The 16,839-nt window shown below is 41.2% G+C and overlaps 1 protein-coding gene across 4 annotated transcripts in view; it reads left to right on the top strand.

The window, feature by feature from the left end:
• The window catches only part of carmil3 (capping protein regulator and myosin 1 linker 3), a 92,312-nt gene that overhangs the window by 39,433 nt on the left and 36,040 nt on the right, over positions 1-16,839 (top strand). For all 4 annotated transcript variants that reach the window (XM_062405286.1, XM_062405288.1, XM_062405285.1 and 1 more), the window contains exons 13-16: positions 2,231-2,340; positions 5,241-5,318; positions 9,899-9,975; positions 15,381-15,485. In XM_062405286.1, coding sequence (XP_062261270.1) covers positions 2,231-2,340; positions 5,241-5,318; positions 9,899-9,975; positions 15,381-15,485 — 370 coding nt within the window. The remainder of the gene's footprint in view (positions 1-2,230; positions 2,341-5,240; positions 5,319-9,898; positions 9,976-15,380; positions 15,486-16,839) is intronic.

The raw sequence follows: 16,839 nt of genomic DNA, 5'->3' as shown, positions 1-16,839 counted from the left end.
TGTATTGGTGGTATTCAGTGTGTTCAGAAAACACTCAGACCTTTTTCTAATGTTTTAGCCTTATAATATAAAATAGTTGAACTCCCCTATTCACTCATTGATCCACTCTTGCTGCATTATGACAAAGGGAAACCTTAATTTTGAAAGGAAAGAAAGTGAAATATAAATTAAATATTCAGACCCTTTTGCTGACATTTGAAAGTTGGCTCACATTTTTTCGTTTTTGGAGATGTTTCTATACCTTGTTCTGAATGATAGATGTGATAAATTCAAAAGATTGGACATGACCTCGAATGGTATACATCTATCTATAGTAGACCTCATAAAATGCAAATGAAAAGAAAATCAAGCCAAGAGTTTGAGAGAACTAAGTGAAAGTGTCTGTAGAGCTGAGGATAGGATTGCGTCGAGGCACAGATCTGAAAGCTACAGAAAATGTTGCTGCATTGAAAACTCCCGAGAGCCATAGTGGCCTTGACAATTCTTACATGGAAAAAGTCGGAACGGTGTGTAAACTTTCTAGAGTCGGTCACCTGTTCTCATTGTCTTTAAAAATGTGGCCAGTATCAGATTCCAATGTGAACTGCTCATGTGCAGAAGTAAACAAGGACAAGTCCATAATAAACATGGAAGTCGCAGATGTGAGCATTTATGGTTTAATATTTCTAAGTACACAGACTTCCTACATCCTGGAAAGACCTGGTAATGTCCATCCACAAACACATTTGTAAAGAAAATCTAATTAAAATTTTCCTTTGTCTTCCTGATGAAGGGTAATTCATTTAAAAGATGTTATCATATTGGTTCATTTATGCTGCCTTTTACGTAAGAAAAGAGATAAGTCCATTTGCCAGAGATGTAACCTGCCCAGATAATTCCATGCATCCACGCTGGCATGTTTGATCGGTATTTTATCCACTAGAGGGCAGCAAGTTGAGTTTCTGACAGAAAGAAACATGTCAACGTTTTTTCTGTTAGCCCAGGTGAGGTAACGTGTTGATGTCTGTAGTTCCTTACCAACTCTTAAAGTCTCGTCAAAACATTTAGTCAGTCTTGAAAGTTCTTAAAGGAAAAGTTTAACCAAAAATTGTAATTCACTCATCTTCTAACCCCTGTGCAGATGGAGGGGTGGGTGAATTGTTTAAGTCCACAAAACGCTTCTGAAGTTGTGGGGGGCAAACAGTTTAGCGACCAAATCCAATACTACTGACGATAATAGTGACTATTCTTCAGGCATAAAAAAAAAAAACAGAAAAATATGATTTAAAATATTGATGACACCACACGAGCAGTATTGAGGCATGTTATGTTTTTTTCCTCTGAAGATAGGTCACTAATATCTTGAGTTGTATAAGATTCGGCTGCTACACTGTTTGCCCCTGATACTGTGTTTTGTGGACTTAACGACTTCACCCACCCCTCCATTCATCGACATAGTAGTGAGTAGATACTGAGGGAATGTGTACAAAATGTGCATAGTGGATATATATATATATATATATATATAAATATATACAAAGGCTTTCATACACAGATCACTTCGATTATATAAATGGGGAAATCACTCTTGTGATTTTTTTCTTGTATAAATGGACACCATGATTCAGCATGAATGCACTGATGGAGCTGACCTTGGATGCCAGGTGTTGGGATGACTTTGCAAAGGCTCTTGATTTTTTTGTTGTTGAATATTTACAGACCCCCCCCAATCTGGCTCTAAATACACTCACACACTCACGCATGCTTTTACACCGTTGCTCCCACACACATGCACCAACACGTGATAGTGTCGCACAGGCCCGATGTCTTATAGAGGTCTCCTCTTGCAGCTTAATTGAGCAGCTGATTGGTCAATGGAGGGGGGGAGATTAGACACTCTGTCCCCTCTTCCCCTCATTTCCCTCCTGATCGCTACAAATTGGGGAATGAATAGTTTGTGCTTTGCTTCAGTGTTTGGAGGTTGAGGAATTGAATGAGGGGCTCAGGCATGTGGGTGTAATTGTAGTGATCTGATCTGAGAGAATGAGTTTCTCTGTTTTTTTTTGTTTTCAGGGTGCTCTTACCCTTTTGCCACAGGTCTTGTTTTACCCTTTTCCATCATGTACCGTTTTATTTATCAGTTGCTTATTAGTCATCTTGGCTGATTATAAGGTGGCTCAATGATTCATGGATGCATTGAACTTGGTGTCCTTGCCTCATTTTATCTCCTTGTCTGTCCCCTCTCCATCAGGTGTTGTTTCTCTGTCTCAGGCGTTGTGTTCCAGCGACGACTACTCCAACTCTCTGCTGCATCTGGACCTGAGCAAAAACCCTGGGGTTCTGTCTGGAGAGGACGCCACAGTGAGGGACACACACTCTCAGACACTTTCACTGTCCATGAACCAATTTTAGTTTACTGAGGCAGTTTTCAGACATGGCTACAAAATGTCTGGACCCAGGTTTTTAAGTGTTTGACACAGCTGGAGATAGTTTGGGTCAGGCATTGTGAATCTGTCTGGATAACGTCTGGAACATGGGTAGAATATTAGCTAGGTCATGACATTTAAATTCTATTGGGGAAATGTTCTGGTTCTTTTTATTCACAGCACATCAAAGCCCATATCATTAAAAGCTCTCAAATCTGGGTCTTTTCAAGTTGACATCTTCGTCTCTGTATGTGCGTGGCACATACATATAGTCTTTGTTTATTTAAAACAGATTCCGTCACTTAATAAAAACATTGTTAACACACCTACTGGCTCACTGTGAATTTACCAGATATTTTCCTGCTGTATATTCTCACATGGGCACACGCTGATTATTTCCAGACATTTTATCCGGTGGCCGTGTTAAAAATATACGAAAAATATCCCCTGCAACTGACTCAAAGATTGGTGTTCTCATATGTGAACTCCAGAAATTAAATTTCAGGTGGTCAGTTATGTCTGAAAAGTGTTTTTGCTTCCACCTGTTGTATGCATCTGTAACCTTCCCATTCAGACATGATACCAACATACTGTGATTGCATCATCTCTTTTTCGACATGGTTTTAGTGGGATTGGTGCTTCTTGTATTGCATAAGGTTGTTACATCATCTTCTTCGTTTGTCAGAGTGGATAGAAAAATGCCTTAATTTATATTTTTTTTAAATTGGTCTCAAACATATCCTTCAATAGACAACCTTTAATCTCAGAGTGAAAACTGAAATTGTCAAAGCGAATAGAATATTTTTTCAATCTACATCTACAAGTATTTACTCGTTTCCATATTTGCGGAACAGCTCGAGCTCTGTGAGGCTGCTCGGGGATAGTGAGTGAACAGGATGTTTAAATTCAGCCAAGAATTGTGAATTGGACTGAGATCTGAACTAAAAAATCTCCCATATATTAATGGTGGTTCTAAGTCCCTGCGTAGCTTTGACTTCATTTTCTTGCTTGTTCCTTGCTGGAAAACTAATTTTCTCCAAATTGGTTTTTATCTAGAATCTCTGTATTTCTAAATCTCTCTATTTTTGCTGCATTATATCACCCTCACGATTCACCCATGACCCTGTGCAGAGTCGTAGCCGTACAGTGTCATTTTGCCACCACCACATATTGAAGCCTCTTCCAGCCGACCTCAGTTCCCCATGAGTCTTTGGACAAGCTGTAGCTCAGATGTTAGTGCATCTCTAGCCTACACCCCCCCCCACCCCACCCCCCCCCCCACCCCACACACACACATGTGGTAGTTGTGAAAGGTGAAGCATGAGATCAGCTGTCGTTTGTCCCCAGTCTCTGAAGCCTCCCACTCCTTCAGAGGTGTGATTGGTCTCCTGGCAGCCGACCTCCCTCACTCGTCTCCCCGTGCGCTCACTCGGCTCTTAATGATGGCCTGCTCTATATGCGGATTTACAGCTGTGCCGCATGCTTTTTATTTCCTGATGATCGATTTAACTGGACTCGAAGGGGTGTTCAATATGAAATGGTCTCGTAAGCGTCCTCTGACTTGTGGTTTTCACTCAGCTTTTTGTGGAGTTCCTCTGTCTTTATACAGGGTTCAGTAACCTGGCCTAAAAAAGTATTCAACAAGTTAAATATTATAAAACTGTGCCTTAAATATCTTTTGGTAGATCTTAATTATGTAAACATACATTCAAAATTCCTTACCTTGTTATTCTCCATCTACAGTTATGGTTTGTAAAATGTGTTATTGTCTTAAATGGTCTTAAAACGTAATGACACCGGCAGAAACCCTCTTGCCACAAAACGGACTCGCAACATTCCAGATGTACCAGATACAGATGTATATATTATACAGTCAGCTGAAAACACGACTGACCTCCGCTCAATTATCGGCAGAAATAGTGACTGTGGTACTTTATGTCCTATTTTAAAGGGGGTGAAAAATTCCACATTTTATAGAATTGTTAAGCAATGAATATAAAATAAACAATAATACATGCTGAATTGTTTCACTTTGACATGAAATGGTTTGTTTTCTGTTGTTCCATGGAAGAAATCCACATACAATCTGCTCCGATTCATTTATGTAAAGCAATATAACACGAAAACTTCTAATGCAGATGGATACTTTATTTGAATGTATATGATTGATGTGTATGTAGAGATAGATAGATAGATGGATGGATGATTGTTGCCATCTGCACTGCTATAAGAGAGTATGGATATATTTAAACGTATAACATAGTCTGTGCAGTTCAGAATTATTGCACAATTCCAGGGAAGTATTGCACCAAAGACACTTAAATTTTGTACAAAAGAGAAAACGCTGTTGAGGTGCGTATGTGCAGTGAGGTGGTACATGTCCATTTTGTGAGAGTAGGGGTGTGTGGTATAATCCAATGCGTCGGTAGATTCATTTTTTGGTTTTTGGTTGTTAGGTTTTAGGCACACTAATTTACATAATCCAGTGTATAGTTTTTATTTAAAACTAATCTTCAAACAAAATGCCGGAAACGAGAGAAAAACGTAATACTCCATCATGTCTCTATGATGCAGAGATCAGTGCTCTGTGGGGACCAGACCATCTGTCGCAGGACTCCTTGTTCTTCTTGTCGCTGAAGGAAGTTCTCTATGAATCAGGCTCTTGTGATGTAGGATGAGCTGGGGACTGATCAGACGCCTCCCTGATGGTTTTGCTTAATGTAGAGTGAAGAATATAAACATCAAGAAGTGCTCAGTACTATTGCACAGTACTGTATGAAGGTGCATGTCATATATTCCTTCACTAAAAGGACGCTCCCTGTTTCTCCTGTGCAGAACCTGTACCTGTTCCTGGCGCAGCCCAACTGCCTGGTTCATCTGGACCTGTCTGGGACGGACTGCACCGTGGACTCGGTTAGTACTCGCCGTCTGCTACAGTCTCTATCCACCCATCTCTGCCTGATCTCATCTTGCAGATGGAATTCAGGCCAATCACAAGGCAGGGGTACCGTCCAGAATATGAAACACCCGCCATGTAAAAATACTGTTGCCTCAGTTGACTCACGCACAGTTGTTCTTGGAGCTCTTCCCTGGGCTAATGCCTTTAGTGATGGTAGCAGCTCTTAGAGAGCGCTACAATACAGATGTACGCTTATGAATTATACAAGCGATACAGTGTATGAATAGCACACAGGAGCCATTGTTTCATGTACTGGTTCATATCTTTGTCACTTCAGGTGGTTTGAATTTGTCTGTGTTGTTGCTGCATCTAAATTTAAACAGCGTCTGCCACTGTGACAAAACGGATTCCCGCCACATTAGCAGAGACGCCACCAGCTGAAGGGATGACAGAGCTTTTCGCTTTCAAAGAGCTCACTGACCCCCCCACTTGAATGTGTCTGCCCCTGCTGGTTAACGCTGAGATGACACTTTTGACTGCTTCACTGTGAATGCACACAATGAAGATGTAGAGTTTGTGAAAAGTGCAGGCTGAACGGGAGGTCAGGGTTTTTCTGTCGGCTGCTTCATCAGTGCTGCGTTGCTGCTGAGGGCTGAACACACACAAGGGATGTGCGAGGTTGGCTGAAACACACATCAATATACTTTTTTTCATTTTTTCCATCTCCGCTGCAGAGAAGTTGGAGATCTACTCTGCTCAGTCTTTTAAATGTCAGACCTCACTTAACAAGCCCAGTGTGTAGGACTCAGGAGGATCTTTAGCAGAGAGAAATGAAGAATCATCGTTAGGGTTAGCTGAGAATGAGCCCTTTGAAAATGCCCCACCAATCTGGAGCAGGTCCTCTTTCAGAGTCTGGCATGTTCCACTGCCATTTCTCTACAGAAGCTCAGAGCAGTCAAAACTAAAACTTGATTCAAAAGTGAGTCTTTATTATTTTTGATTGGGAAGGGAAGCATGAGGCAAACTTTATTAGCAGCAATATACAACCTCCGTGCTGGACGACAAGATAGAAAAGATATATATATATATTTTAAAAACTGAAGAAATAAATGATTCAAATATGTCAACGCGTCTTCATCACAAGTTGTGTAAAGATTTTCTCAAATAAATGAGAATCTGCTGAATTTACTCTAACTAGAATGGCACTCAGTAGAGCTGCCAAGGCTCAACATTCTCCTTAAGTTCAATCAAGCTCCTACAGATTTTACACACTGATAAATATCAGTTCCCTAAATGTGCCAGTTTCTTTCCACGTGTTTTTTCCCCTTGGAAAGTTGTGAAAATGTTGAAAAACAGGATCAGGATCCACATTAAAAGATAGAGGCTTCTGCCCTGACACATGTTGCATCCCTCTACCAAGTTTTGTGGTTATCCATTCAGTACTTTTTGTATGATTCTTACAAAGCTTACAATTAATACAACAAACCAAACAACCCACAAATGGACAAGGTTGAAAACATAACCCCCCTCTAAGCAGAGGTAAAAATCTGTTGCTGCAACCTGCCTCATTCTTTATTGTTGAACAATGTAGGCACTAGCTTGTATGAAAGATAATTTAATAAATAAAGTGTTCTTTTAAAGCTGTCGGTATTAACCTCAACGACAAACACACACTGCAGGTCTTGAATGCTTCACAAACAAACAGACGCCAGACAGTGAACTCGCAGCAGAAGGGCATGTTCGGTTTGCAAAAGCAGTAGCTGAATCACAGCGTAAACAGTGAGGCTGAATACTTGTGTACTTACAGTAAAAAAGGATTTTGAGAGCTTGTAATGGAGTTTTTGTGTTGTTCTTCTGTCACTTGAGAGAAGGATGTTGAATCCTCTTCTAACAATGTCTCCTCCCTCCACTTTATTCTTTTAACACTGAAAAACTGGGAGCTCGTCAGGCAGGAGTCGGTTTCATGGAGGAACCCTCCGACCTGTGAAACTACCTCCTCCCTCCTGCTAACGTGGGACACCGAATTTTGAATAGAATTATATGCATGAATGGAAGTGACATCTGTTCTTTGCGTTATCTGCAAGTTTCCAAACTTTTGTCTTATCTGTTTTTAAAACTCTCCTGGAGACGTCTCAGCGACAGCTGTCCCACGTCCTGTTCGTTCGTTCTCATTTATCCTGTGGAGAAAAAACGTCTTAGGAGAAATTAGTCTTTTTAAGTGTTGGCCTATGAGATTGAATTATTAACAAGTTCCTTTTTTAATCTGCGCTGACGTACCCACGGCGGTCGATTAGTCAATTTGGGTGATGGATCGCAGTGCCTGGGAAAAATGGATTTGTCTGATAGTTTAACCTCTCGCGACTGATGAGATGTTGCCTTGAGTCTCACAAGAAATTTGGTTTTTGATGCTGATCATATTTGCTTAGAGCGCTCTCCTGCCTTTCAAGCACACATACTGGATTTTGTCTTCATTTCAAGATTGTTTCTGACATTGATCCCTATAATTCCCTGATCTCCGTATTTTGAAGTCTTCACAAATTAGATTTTGTGAACACCTTGAAACAGATCAATAGATGAATGGCCACACTGCTGCCTGATGTTATGTTGATCATACATTCAGAGGAATTGTCTGATTTTTGTTTGATGGTCAATATAATAAATCAAGGAGCTGTAAGTCATTCAGTTTTTCCTGGTATGGGCGTGGCTAGACTTTGATTCAATGTAACACAATTACACGTCTTATTGTCCATTTGGGTCCTGCTTACGAGATTTAATGGACTTCTGACAGACGACCACTTTCTGTACATGCTTTGAAAAGCAGTATCTTCCTGCTGTGTTGCAGTCAGAGCTAGGGGCCATTAACCCCTAAATGGACAAGGACCTAGAAATATTAAACAAAAATAAGCAACTGATCTTTAAAGGTTTCAATTAACCCAAATTCGTGATTTTTTTATTTTTATTTTATGTGTTAAATTGGCATATAGATTGAAGAAAAGGGACTTCCAGAAGTTTAGAATGGTTTGCAATAGCTTTTAACCATTCTTTCAAAACGTCATTTAAACATTTGTCAGAAAAGTTCAAGAACAAAATTTTCCTAAACATTCTGTGCGTCAATGACTAGTGGAAACACTTCAATCTACAATTAGGACACAACTTCGAGTAAATCAATAATTCAACCTGGGCTTTAATTGGTTTCCTATTTTCAAATTTCGTTTTCACGTTTCGTTTTCACATTTCACAATTTACAGCACTTTTCAAAACATATAAAAATGAAAGGACTCACTTTCAGGATTAAACACTAGTTGTACTACTTTAACACACAGGATGTTCGGTCCATTGGCTCCCAGGGGTCAGGGCCCCTCTGAAGGCTCCCAAGAGGAGTGGGGACATGATTTATTGGGCAGGCCAGAAGGAGGCTCTAGTATACCTGTAATGTTTGGAGGAGACGTTACTCCTTGTTGGAACTGCTAATAACTCATAAGGCATCTGAAAAGTGGCATAGTGACTTAAAACCCCAAATGGGTATAGCTTTGATGCCAGAGATGGCGGGAGGAGGTGGGATGTATCGTTTGCATTATTCAAAGTGTAGCCTGCTCTTGCTTTTCCATAATTACTAACCCTAGCTTTCCGTGAATGTACATCAAGTATTTACAGCCAAATGTCTGTAAAAAAGTTTGAACCATTTCTCCTACTTTAAATACATGGATATTTATTAATTTGGTTCCCAAAATAAGGGTCATTACATGAATCATTTGGTAAAAGAGAAGGTTCTATATTAATGCTTTGGATGTTCTTACATGTTTTGTTGTGGGAAATATTGGCTGATATTTCTTCTTTGTGCATCGATTAGTTATTTAAATGAAACCATCTGAGAGGTTTGAAGGGACATTTAACTGAAGTCATCTGAATCGGGACATGGGCCTGAGCTAGATATTGAGTGTCTGTCTGTTCTCATAAGCCAAAATGGTTGCCTGGCACTGGTTTACTTAAAGTCATTGTCTCTGTGTTCACACTCTGGGATTATCTTTGCCGTGTGCAAGCACAAAGTCAAACCTGAGCCAAAGTCTTCTATCACTGTTTCCCAGTGAAACTGTAGCACTGGGATGTTAAGTGCTCTTCTCACGTGCACACACAGGAGCAGTTATGTGGCGTCTTCCTCTGTACTCACAGCCGATCTTCAGCAGCAACATATGTGTCCGTTCAATCACTGATAGGAACCCATATTGGGAATTCATCACATTCATTCCTGATGGTGCCATATTTCTGAGAAATTGTAAAGTAAAGTAATTGGATTGCATTTTATACAGCACTTTTCTTGCTCTATCGACCAAGCTGAACGCTTTACAATAAATGTCTCAATCTCCTAATCACACACACACACACATTCACACACAGATGACGCAGCGCCAGCTGCAGTCGAGGACACATCTGTGCGGAGGAGCCTCAGATTGGAACAGGAATCTTATGATTACTAGACAGCCGCTCCTGAGCTGACCCCGACCATACGTCACAAAAATGAAAAAATCGATCCTGAGACAAATTGCAAACACAGTTTTTATGCAGTCTAAATTTTCTGTTTCTGTTTCTCCACCAGTTGTTCGGGGCTTTGCTGCGGGGCTGCTGCGCTGACCTCTCCTACCTGAACCTGTCCAAGAACGCCTTCTCTCACAGGTGGGACTTCAACTTCACTGTGTAAATCCCTGTTAAGTTTTTTTTTTCTTTTCTTCGAAGCAACAAACACATTTGTTTTCTTGCTCTGACTCTGCCAAACAGCTCTGGAGGTATTCCAGTCAGGAGGCGCCTCGAAGAGCAAACATCATCATTTGTTTCCTGCTGTAGATTAGTGTTTAGCCCTGGACCTCACTGACAGAATTAGCACGCACGCACCACTCCCTCCCCTCATTTGTTCTGCTGTGTACTCCCATCCGTCTTTAATATACACCTCTCTGTTTGCTAACAAGTTATTTGTCTTATGCGTTTGCCAGCAAGTGTATTTGTTTGTGTTTTACACACACACATGTATATGTGGTTCTGTTTATCTAGCTAGCAGGCAGAAGCGGCTCTGGCTGGCATCATGTCGTGTCCCCCAGGAGCCCATGAGCTTCCCTGCTCAGCATATTACATTACAGAGTAACAGAGAAAAATGGGACTAATTTTTGAGAGGAGTTATTGTTCCGCTCTCCAGGCTCCCACGACTGCATTTGTTTCCCTGCAGGCTGCATCTCTCTAGTGATCTTTGACTTTTTTTCATGTCTGCCTGTACCTCCTTTCTTTTCGCCCTTTCTTCCTGGCCTCCTCCTTTTATATGACATGAATTCTGTCACTTACTGGAGCTCTTCTCTCTTCGTCAGTCCAGTGTAACATGGGAATATTGATTGATTCCCAGTTTTACTGCTTCTTTTTACTGGTGACTTCCACCCTCCCACTCTCCCTTGTTGTTGCCCCTTTCTTTTTCATTTCTTTTTTCCTCACTCAGCTCTGGTTCGGGTCAATTTCAAGCATTGCTGACCCTGTTATCTTTGCCAGCAGCTGTTGTCCAGTTAAACTCTGCATTTTACAATGATGCAACTGATTACATGTGTAGGACACAAGTGTGACGCATGTCTTCCTGTTTACCATGCGTGTAAATGAGTGGTCTCGGGTTGTGAGTTTGCAGGCATATTGGTATGGACGGGAACTACCTTCCTCCTCTACCTCTATTCGCTGCTCCTCTTTCCTTATCCTCCCCCATCTTCTTCCCTCTACCACTCTTTCGCCTCACATCTTCCTGCTCCTCCCCTCCCTCTGTCGGTAGTTCATTCCACCTCCCGCCGGTCACGGCTCCTCGGGTATTAAATGCTTGGTGGCTCAGTGCTGCCAGTGAGACGGCCTCGGTGCTGCGGTGACAACGAATATGAACCGAGCTGATAAGAACCCCCCGGCTGCCATTCATGAATATGGACGGGCTGCCTCACACTCCTCCTTCAGCCAATCACATACACACGTTCACAAGAAACAATGAGCAGCCCGTATAGATAAGATAGAAACACATGTAGTGTGTGGTAACAAGCTGCTGATACAGCTCCCTGTAGAGTGCTTAGTGAAAGAGTCTGTGACACTGCATCTGCTCAGGAGACAGGGGCCGTTCAGCAGGTTGTATGCTTACTGTTACGAATGGGTCGATGAAAGCGCTGTTGTCCCACACACTCTGAGGTAATCAAAACCAGAGACCCCTTAACCCTCTTGCTACATGCATCGCTTATCCAAGTTTAGTGTTGGATGATGGAGCTGTGTGGAAGACGTTTAACAGGGTCAAGAATATCCACTCTTTCACATTAGTTGTCTAGACTGTGGCGGCCTGCCATATTGTGGCAATTTATCCCTATCCGCTACATGCTCACTTATGCTATTGCACTACCGTGTGTGGGGGCTGTATTGGGTCTATATATATATATATGGTCTTAATATTTTTTCCATCCATGCAGCCAGAGAGCTTTTAATCTCTAGCCTATCGCCCCCATCGAAAAATCACAGAGAAAATAGTATTCATTGCAGAAGGAATAAATGAGTGTATGCAAACATGCAGAGCTTGAAATCGACATCCTCCAAAAACTTCAGTAATAATGTTGTCAAGTGACAAACCAGCTTGGCGAATGCTAATCGCATTTTCCCGGTGCAATGATAACAGTCGGCGGGTCATAGGCACAAGGACAATAAGGGCTCCTCCTCACCGTACAATATGCACAAAGTGGACAGGAAATTGGAGGGGTTCAGTGATTAGTCATGTTATACTCTGCCAGTCACATTACGGGGCTCATATCTATTAAACAGCTGTGCCAAACACATGGGCGCATGATAAAATTGGATCAGAGGGGAGAGTGTAGAGAGGTTTTTCAGTTATGATGTTCTGAAATTGCACAGACTGCTGCTACAGGCTGGTGATGTCTCTTTTTAGCCTCGGTTTACATGAGAGGAAACGGTAAGAGCACGTGAGGTTATCTTTTCTTTCTCTCTAATGTGTGATGTGTGATTTTATTTTGAAAGAAAATGACACATACCACCATAACTCTGAGAAATAGCCGTTGAAATATTGAAGACAGTTTAATTGTCCTCTACCGTGCTGAGGTTTTGCAGCCTTTGAAATGTCTGTGTGGAAGCACTGAAGCTGCAGAAGCTGAGTCAGTTCGCTGAATTGAAGTGTCAATAAAGTGTCAGTTGGAAGCTAAAACAGTGACAGTAGTTCAGGTGTCAGTGGAAACATACGGCTGAAGAAGAGTTGGTGTTTAAAGTCTTTAAAACAGCAGCAGTCACGTCAAAGTGTCAACGGTGAAAGAAGAGACAGTTCAAATAAATCTGCTGAAAAGTGGTGAAGAGCCATTTTAAGATAATTTGAGGCATATTTGAAAGATTTCTGTAATGCCCTGACAATGCGATATTAAAACATAGGGGTGAGAAAATAGTTCAGTAACGTAAAACTCAACAGCAGTGTTGTGAATCATCAACACAATAAACTGTGGTGTAGTGGACCAACCTAATGAACAGAATTCACCGAACCTTGTTGGCCGTGGTTTTGAAATGTTGAACTATTTTGATGTTATGTTGGTTGCTCTGTTACTTCTTACTTTTGGGAGCTGCAGGGTTACCATGGTAATGGGAGCATAATGTTTAAAATTTTGAGTTTTTATGACATCAGGAAGTTCTGCTGCAGATGAAAGTCATGTGACTAAACGCTCAAAAGTATACAGCAAACAAGAAAGTTCCCAACTAGTTCATCCCAGTAGCCCCTACAGTGTTTTTATATTTAAGTTTCAGTTCAGTATTGCAGAAAGATAACCTCCTTTGGGTTTATGATATCGAAACTTTTTGATGAAAGAAGGTTGCAACCTTCCTTTTTGCCTTCAGGGTGAGTTCTTGAGACTCCGGTGACTTTTTATCTAGTTCCATCATCATCACACCAAAGTAACTGCTTTAAAACTTGGGAGACTACAGACATAACAACAGATGTAACCAATTTTTGGTCTTTTAATTTTGAGAAAACTCAATCACTGTGTCATCTATGAGTCGCGATGTAGTACCACACACAGCGTTTTAAAAAACAGTTTTTGAGTGGCAATTCTAGTGACTTGGGAACTCACAAAAACTTGTGTGATCGAACGTAACTGAAGAATAACAATAACTTTAAGGCTGACAGCCAGAGGCGTTCAGTTGGTTGTGCTTGTTTGTGTGTTTCATTGCACAAACAACAGGACACATTAATGGTGTTCCTGCTGTTACCAAAGACACAGGTTTGTCCTACTTTTCTACTGTCCCCCTGGTACAGGAGAGAGAAGTTTTTATTTATTCTATGTTGTTTTCCAGTCAGCTCGCACTCAGTGGCTGTTCCTTCTTTCTGCTCATTCGCCCAATCGCGTTTCTTTACCTTCTACAGCATTGTGATTAAGTCTGTGATTTTAAGATTATGTCTTTAAACCGCTGCCAGTAGAGGATCAGTTCACCACATAATCTGTCCAGATCGGCATTAAATCTTCAACGCCCTCGCAATTTTCAGAAAGGCAGAATCGGAACCGAAATCTGGGCTTATTATCCTCTAATGTAAAGTTATTTTTGAAGCTCCTCAATTTTTTCAATAGCTCGTTGAGCTTTTTCAGGTCTAAGATAAGTTAAGTGTTGGGTTTTGCTTAAAAAGCAATCCCCTAATGAGTGCTAAGAGGGGCATAGGTACATGGGTTTCTGGCTATTCCAAAAAAATGGATAAAATACTTGTAAACCATCCATCACAATAAATGATTGTAATGTAATAAAAAATGTTTTTAAACAGACACAGGTAGGGCAGTGGGAGTTCCAGACTATTATTCAATTGTTAGTCTCTCCCCAGACTGTGTGTGTGTGTGTGTGTGTGTGTGTGTGTGTGTGTGTGTGTGTGTGTGTGTGTGTGTGTGTGTGTGTGTGTGTGTGTGTGTGTGTGTGTGTGTGTGTGTGTGTGTGTGTGTGTGTGTGTGTGTGTGTGTGTGTGTGTGTGTGTGTGTGTGTGTGTGTGTGTGTGTGTGTGTGTGTGTGTGTGTGTGTGTGTGTGTGTGTGTGTGTGTGTGTGTGCAAAAGCCTGGGCGTAAATGTATGGCTAAGTTGTAAATCTTGGTTAATGGTTAGACTGTTCACAATGAAAATGATACAGTTTTGTGTGCGTGTGTTTCCATTAAAAGTGGATAATTGAAAACAGCGCTCCTCATTTCTCTAGACGAGGGGGAATCAGTAGGAAATGGTATTAAATCTGACTTCTGTGCTGTACAGGTAAACAACATAGCAGCTGCCTGAAAAGAAAGGTAGCACATAATCTTTTCCTGAAAAACAAACTTCATCTGTCTGGAAGGTGAATTCATCCTCCCTCTCGCTCCTCCTCCTCCTCCTCACCTCTCATCACTTTCTCCTGCGGGCTCCAGACCCCCTCCTCATCCTCCCCTGTGGCGAGTTGTTTGTGCAGTTGGGGCTGAAATGGCAGGTTGGCTGCTGAGACAACTTCGAAACACTGATCTGAACCAGTGTACTACAGCCATCCTGCAATCACAGAGGATATTCCCCTTATGGACAATGACTCAGAGGGATGTTGTACATGGGCACAGGCATATTTTCTGCAGTTCCTCTGATGCTGGACTAATGCTCTCTATATGCCAGGCAGATGGTTGGATAATTGGTCAGTGTTACCGTTTTAACTGGTGGTGGTAATTAATGCCAACCTTTTCATGGTGTCTGCTTGATATAACACTGACCTTAATGTCACAGCCAGCATCTGGCTGATTTAGAATTCTTTATCACTCTCGCTCCCTCGTTCCCGTCGCTGCGGTCCCCCTCTGTCACTTCTCGGCTTGCCTGCGGAAAACTTTCTGTCAATCACCAGCAGCGTAACACGTCCTTCTGTCACCCTCTCCCTCGTCTCGACCGGCGTCCGATCGGTTCCCATCATTCTCTCATCACCTTTTTTAGGTCAGTCTAAAGGCCTGATTGTGATCTGGCTTTAGCGCTCGCCCTCTGTCCTCCTCTGCCTTCCTCTCTGATACATATTTCTTAACCTTTCTATTTCCTTCTTTTCTTTCCTTTTCTAGAAAATCCAGAGATTCTCTGCCAACGTTCCGCCAGTTCTTCAGCTCAGCATTCAGCCTGAGCCACGTCAGCCTGGCCTCCATGAAAGTCCCACCGGATTCACTGAGGTGAGTCACTGTCAAACCTGCATGGATTTAAAAGGACATTTGAAACCCTAGAGGTCTGTGAGCATATCATGGATAAAAATTACATGTAAAGATAGAAAGACAAAAAGTTAAGAAAAGGAGCATATGTATATCTTTATCTCAAACTCAGTTTGACTCCCTTTGCGTGCCATCGTTATTGATTTAATAGAAATAAAATCAAGTTGTGTGGAGGATGTGATTTCTCTCAAATCACACAAATATTAGGCCACAGTACTCATTAAACACAATAATTCCTTTATGGACATTATAAAATTACCAATTTGATCCAATAAACACAATAAAAAAAATAAAAAACGATGCACTGTCAAGACACTCACATTCTTTAAACAGAGAAAGAAGAAAAGATAAAAAGAGTTGCAGAGCCAGGTACATTTCTGACAACGTTACCAAGACACCATTTAAATCCCAGTGGCATGTAACGTCCAGAGAAATGGGGTCAGGAAACATTGAACAGGGAACTATGAGCTGTAGGGTTAATCAGGCTTCAGCTGTAGACTCAGTTTGGCTGCAATGCCAATAAGTATTAAAATGTTCAGTTTACTGAAGTTTGACATGTGAATGGAATACGTTTTGAAGATGTGGTTTTGCATTTGTCAGTTGTTAGTAAATTAAAATCTCTAACATCACGATATCCAATCCACGTTACATTTCTGCGTCATTTCATTTCTAAAATAGGAATCTATGGCCATGCGTTACCTTAAAATGTTTACAATGAGTCTCACACATTGAGATTCACATTCCTGGTGAATGACTGGAGAAATTCACACTTTCAAATTAGTGCAGAAATGCATATATTTTATTAAATATATATATTTTCTAATTGAATTTTATACGACTATATTTGTGTTTTTGTTTTATTTATGTTTAGTAAAGTGTATAAATTGGTACACCCCTGTTTAACGTGGTGTACTTGTGGATAATACCCTCATGCTCTTTTTAATTGGTAAACCAAGTGTTTTGCCAGTGTTTCCTCAATGCCCCCTAACCTGTAGTGTTTCCTCTTGTGTTAATGTAATCATTATTCTGCTGACTATAGTATTCAACCTTCAGTGCATCATTGTGTGTGACAGTCAACTGGCAACTGAGCCGCTTCCCCGCATATGGAGAACCTCTAGACACAGCGCACACACTGAGTTGGTGCTACTAAACTGCAGTAGAGCCATGAGAATACACTAATAAACACATCAGATAGTGTATGTAATATTATACTGATAGTTTATGAGAAAGATGTAAATCAAAACCAAACTCGCTGGGGAACAACAGTAATGTGCTGTGGTTCCATTCCCGGCTTTTCCATTCCATCCCTGGGCAAGAT

Source organism: Platichthys flesus, chromosome 14, assembly GCF_949316205.1.
Source record: "Platichthys flesus chromosome 14, fPlaFle2.1, whole genome shotgun sequence".
Classification (NCBI taxonomy): domain Eukaryota; kingdom Metazoa; phylum Chordata; class Actinopteri; order Pleuronectiformes; family Pleuronectidae; genus Platichthys; species Platichthys flesus.
This window is presented reverse-complemented; position numbering and strand designations above follow the sequence as displayed.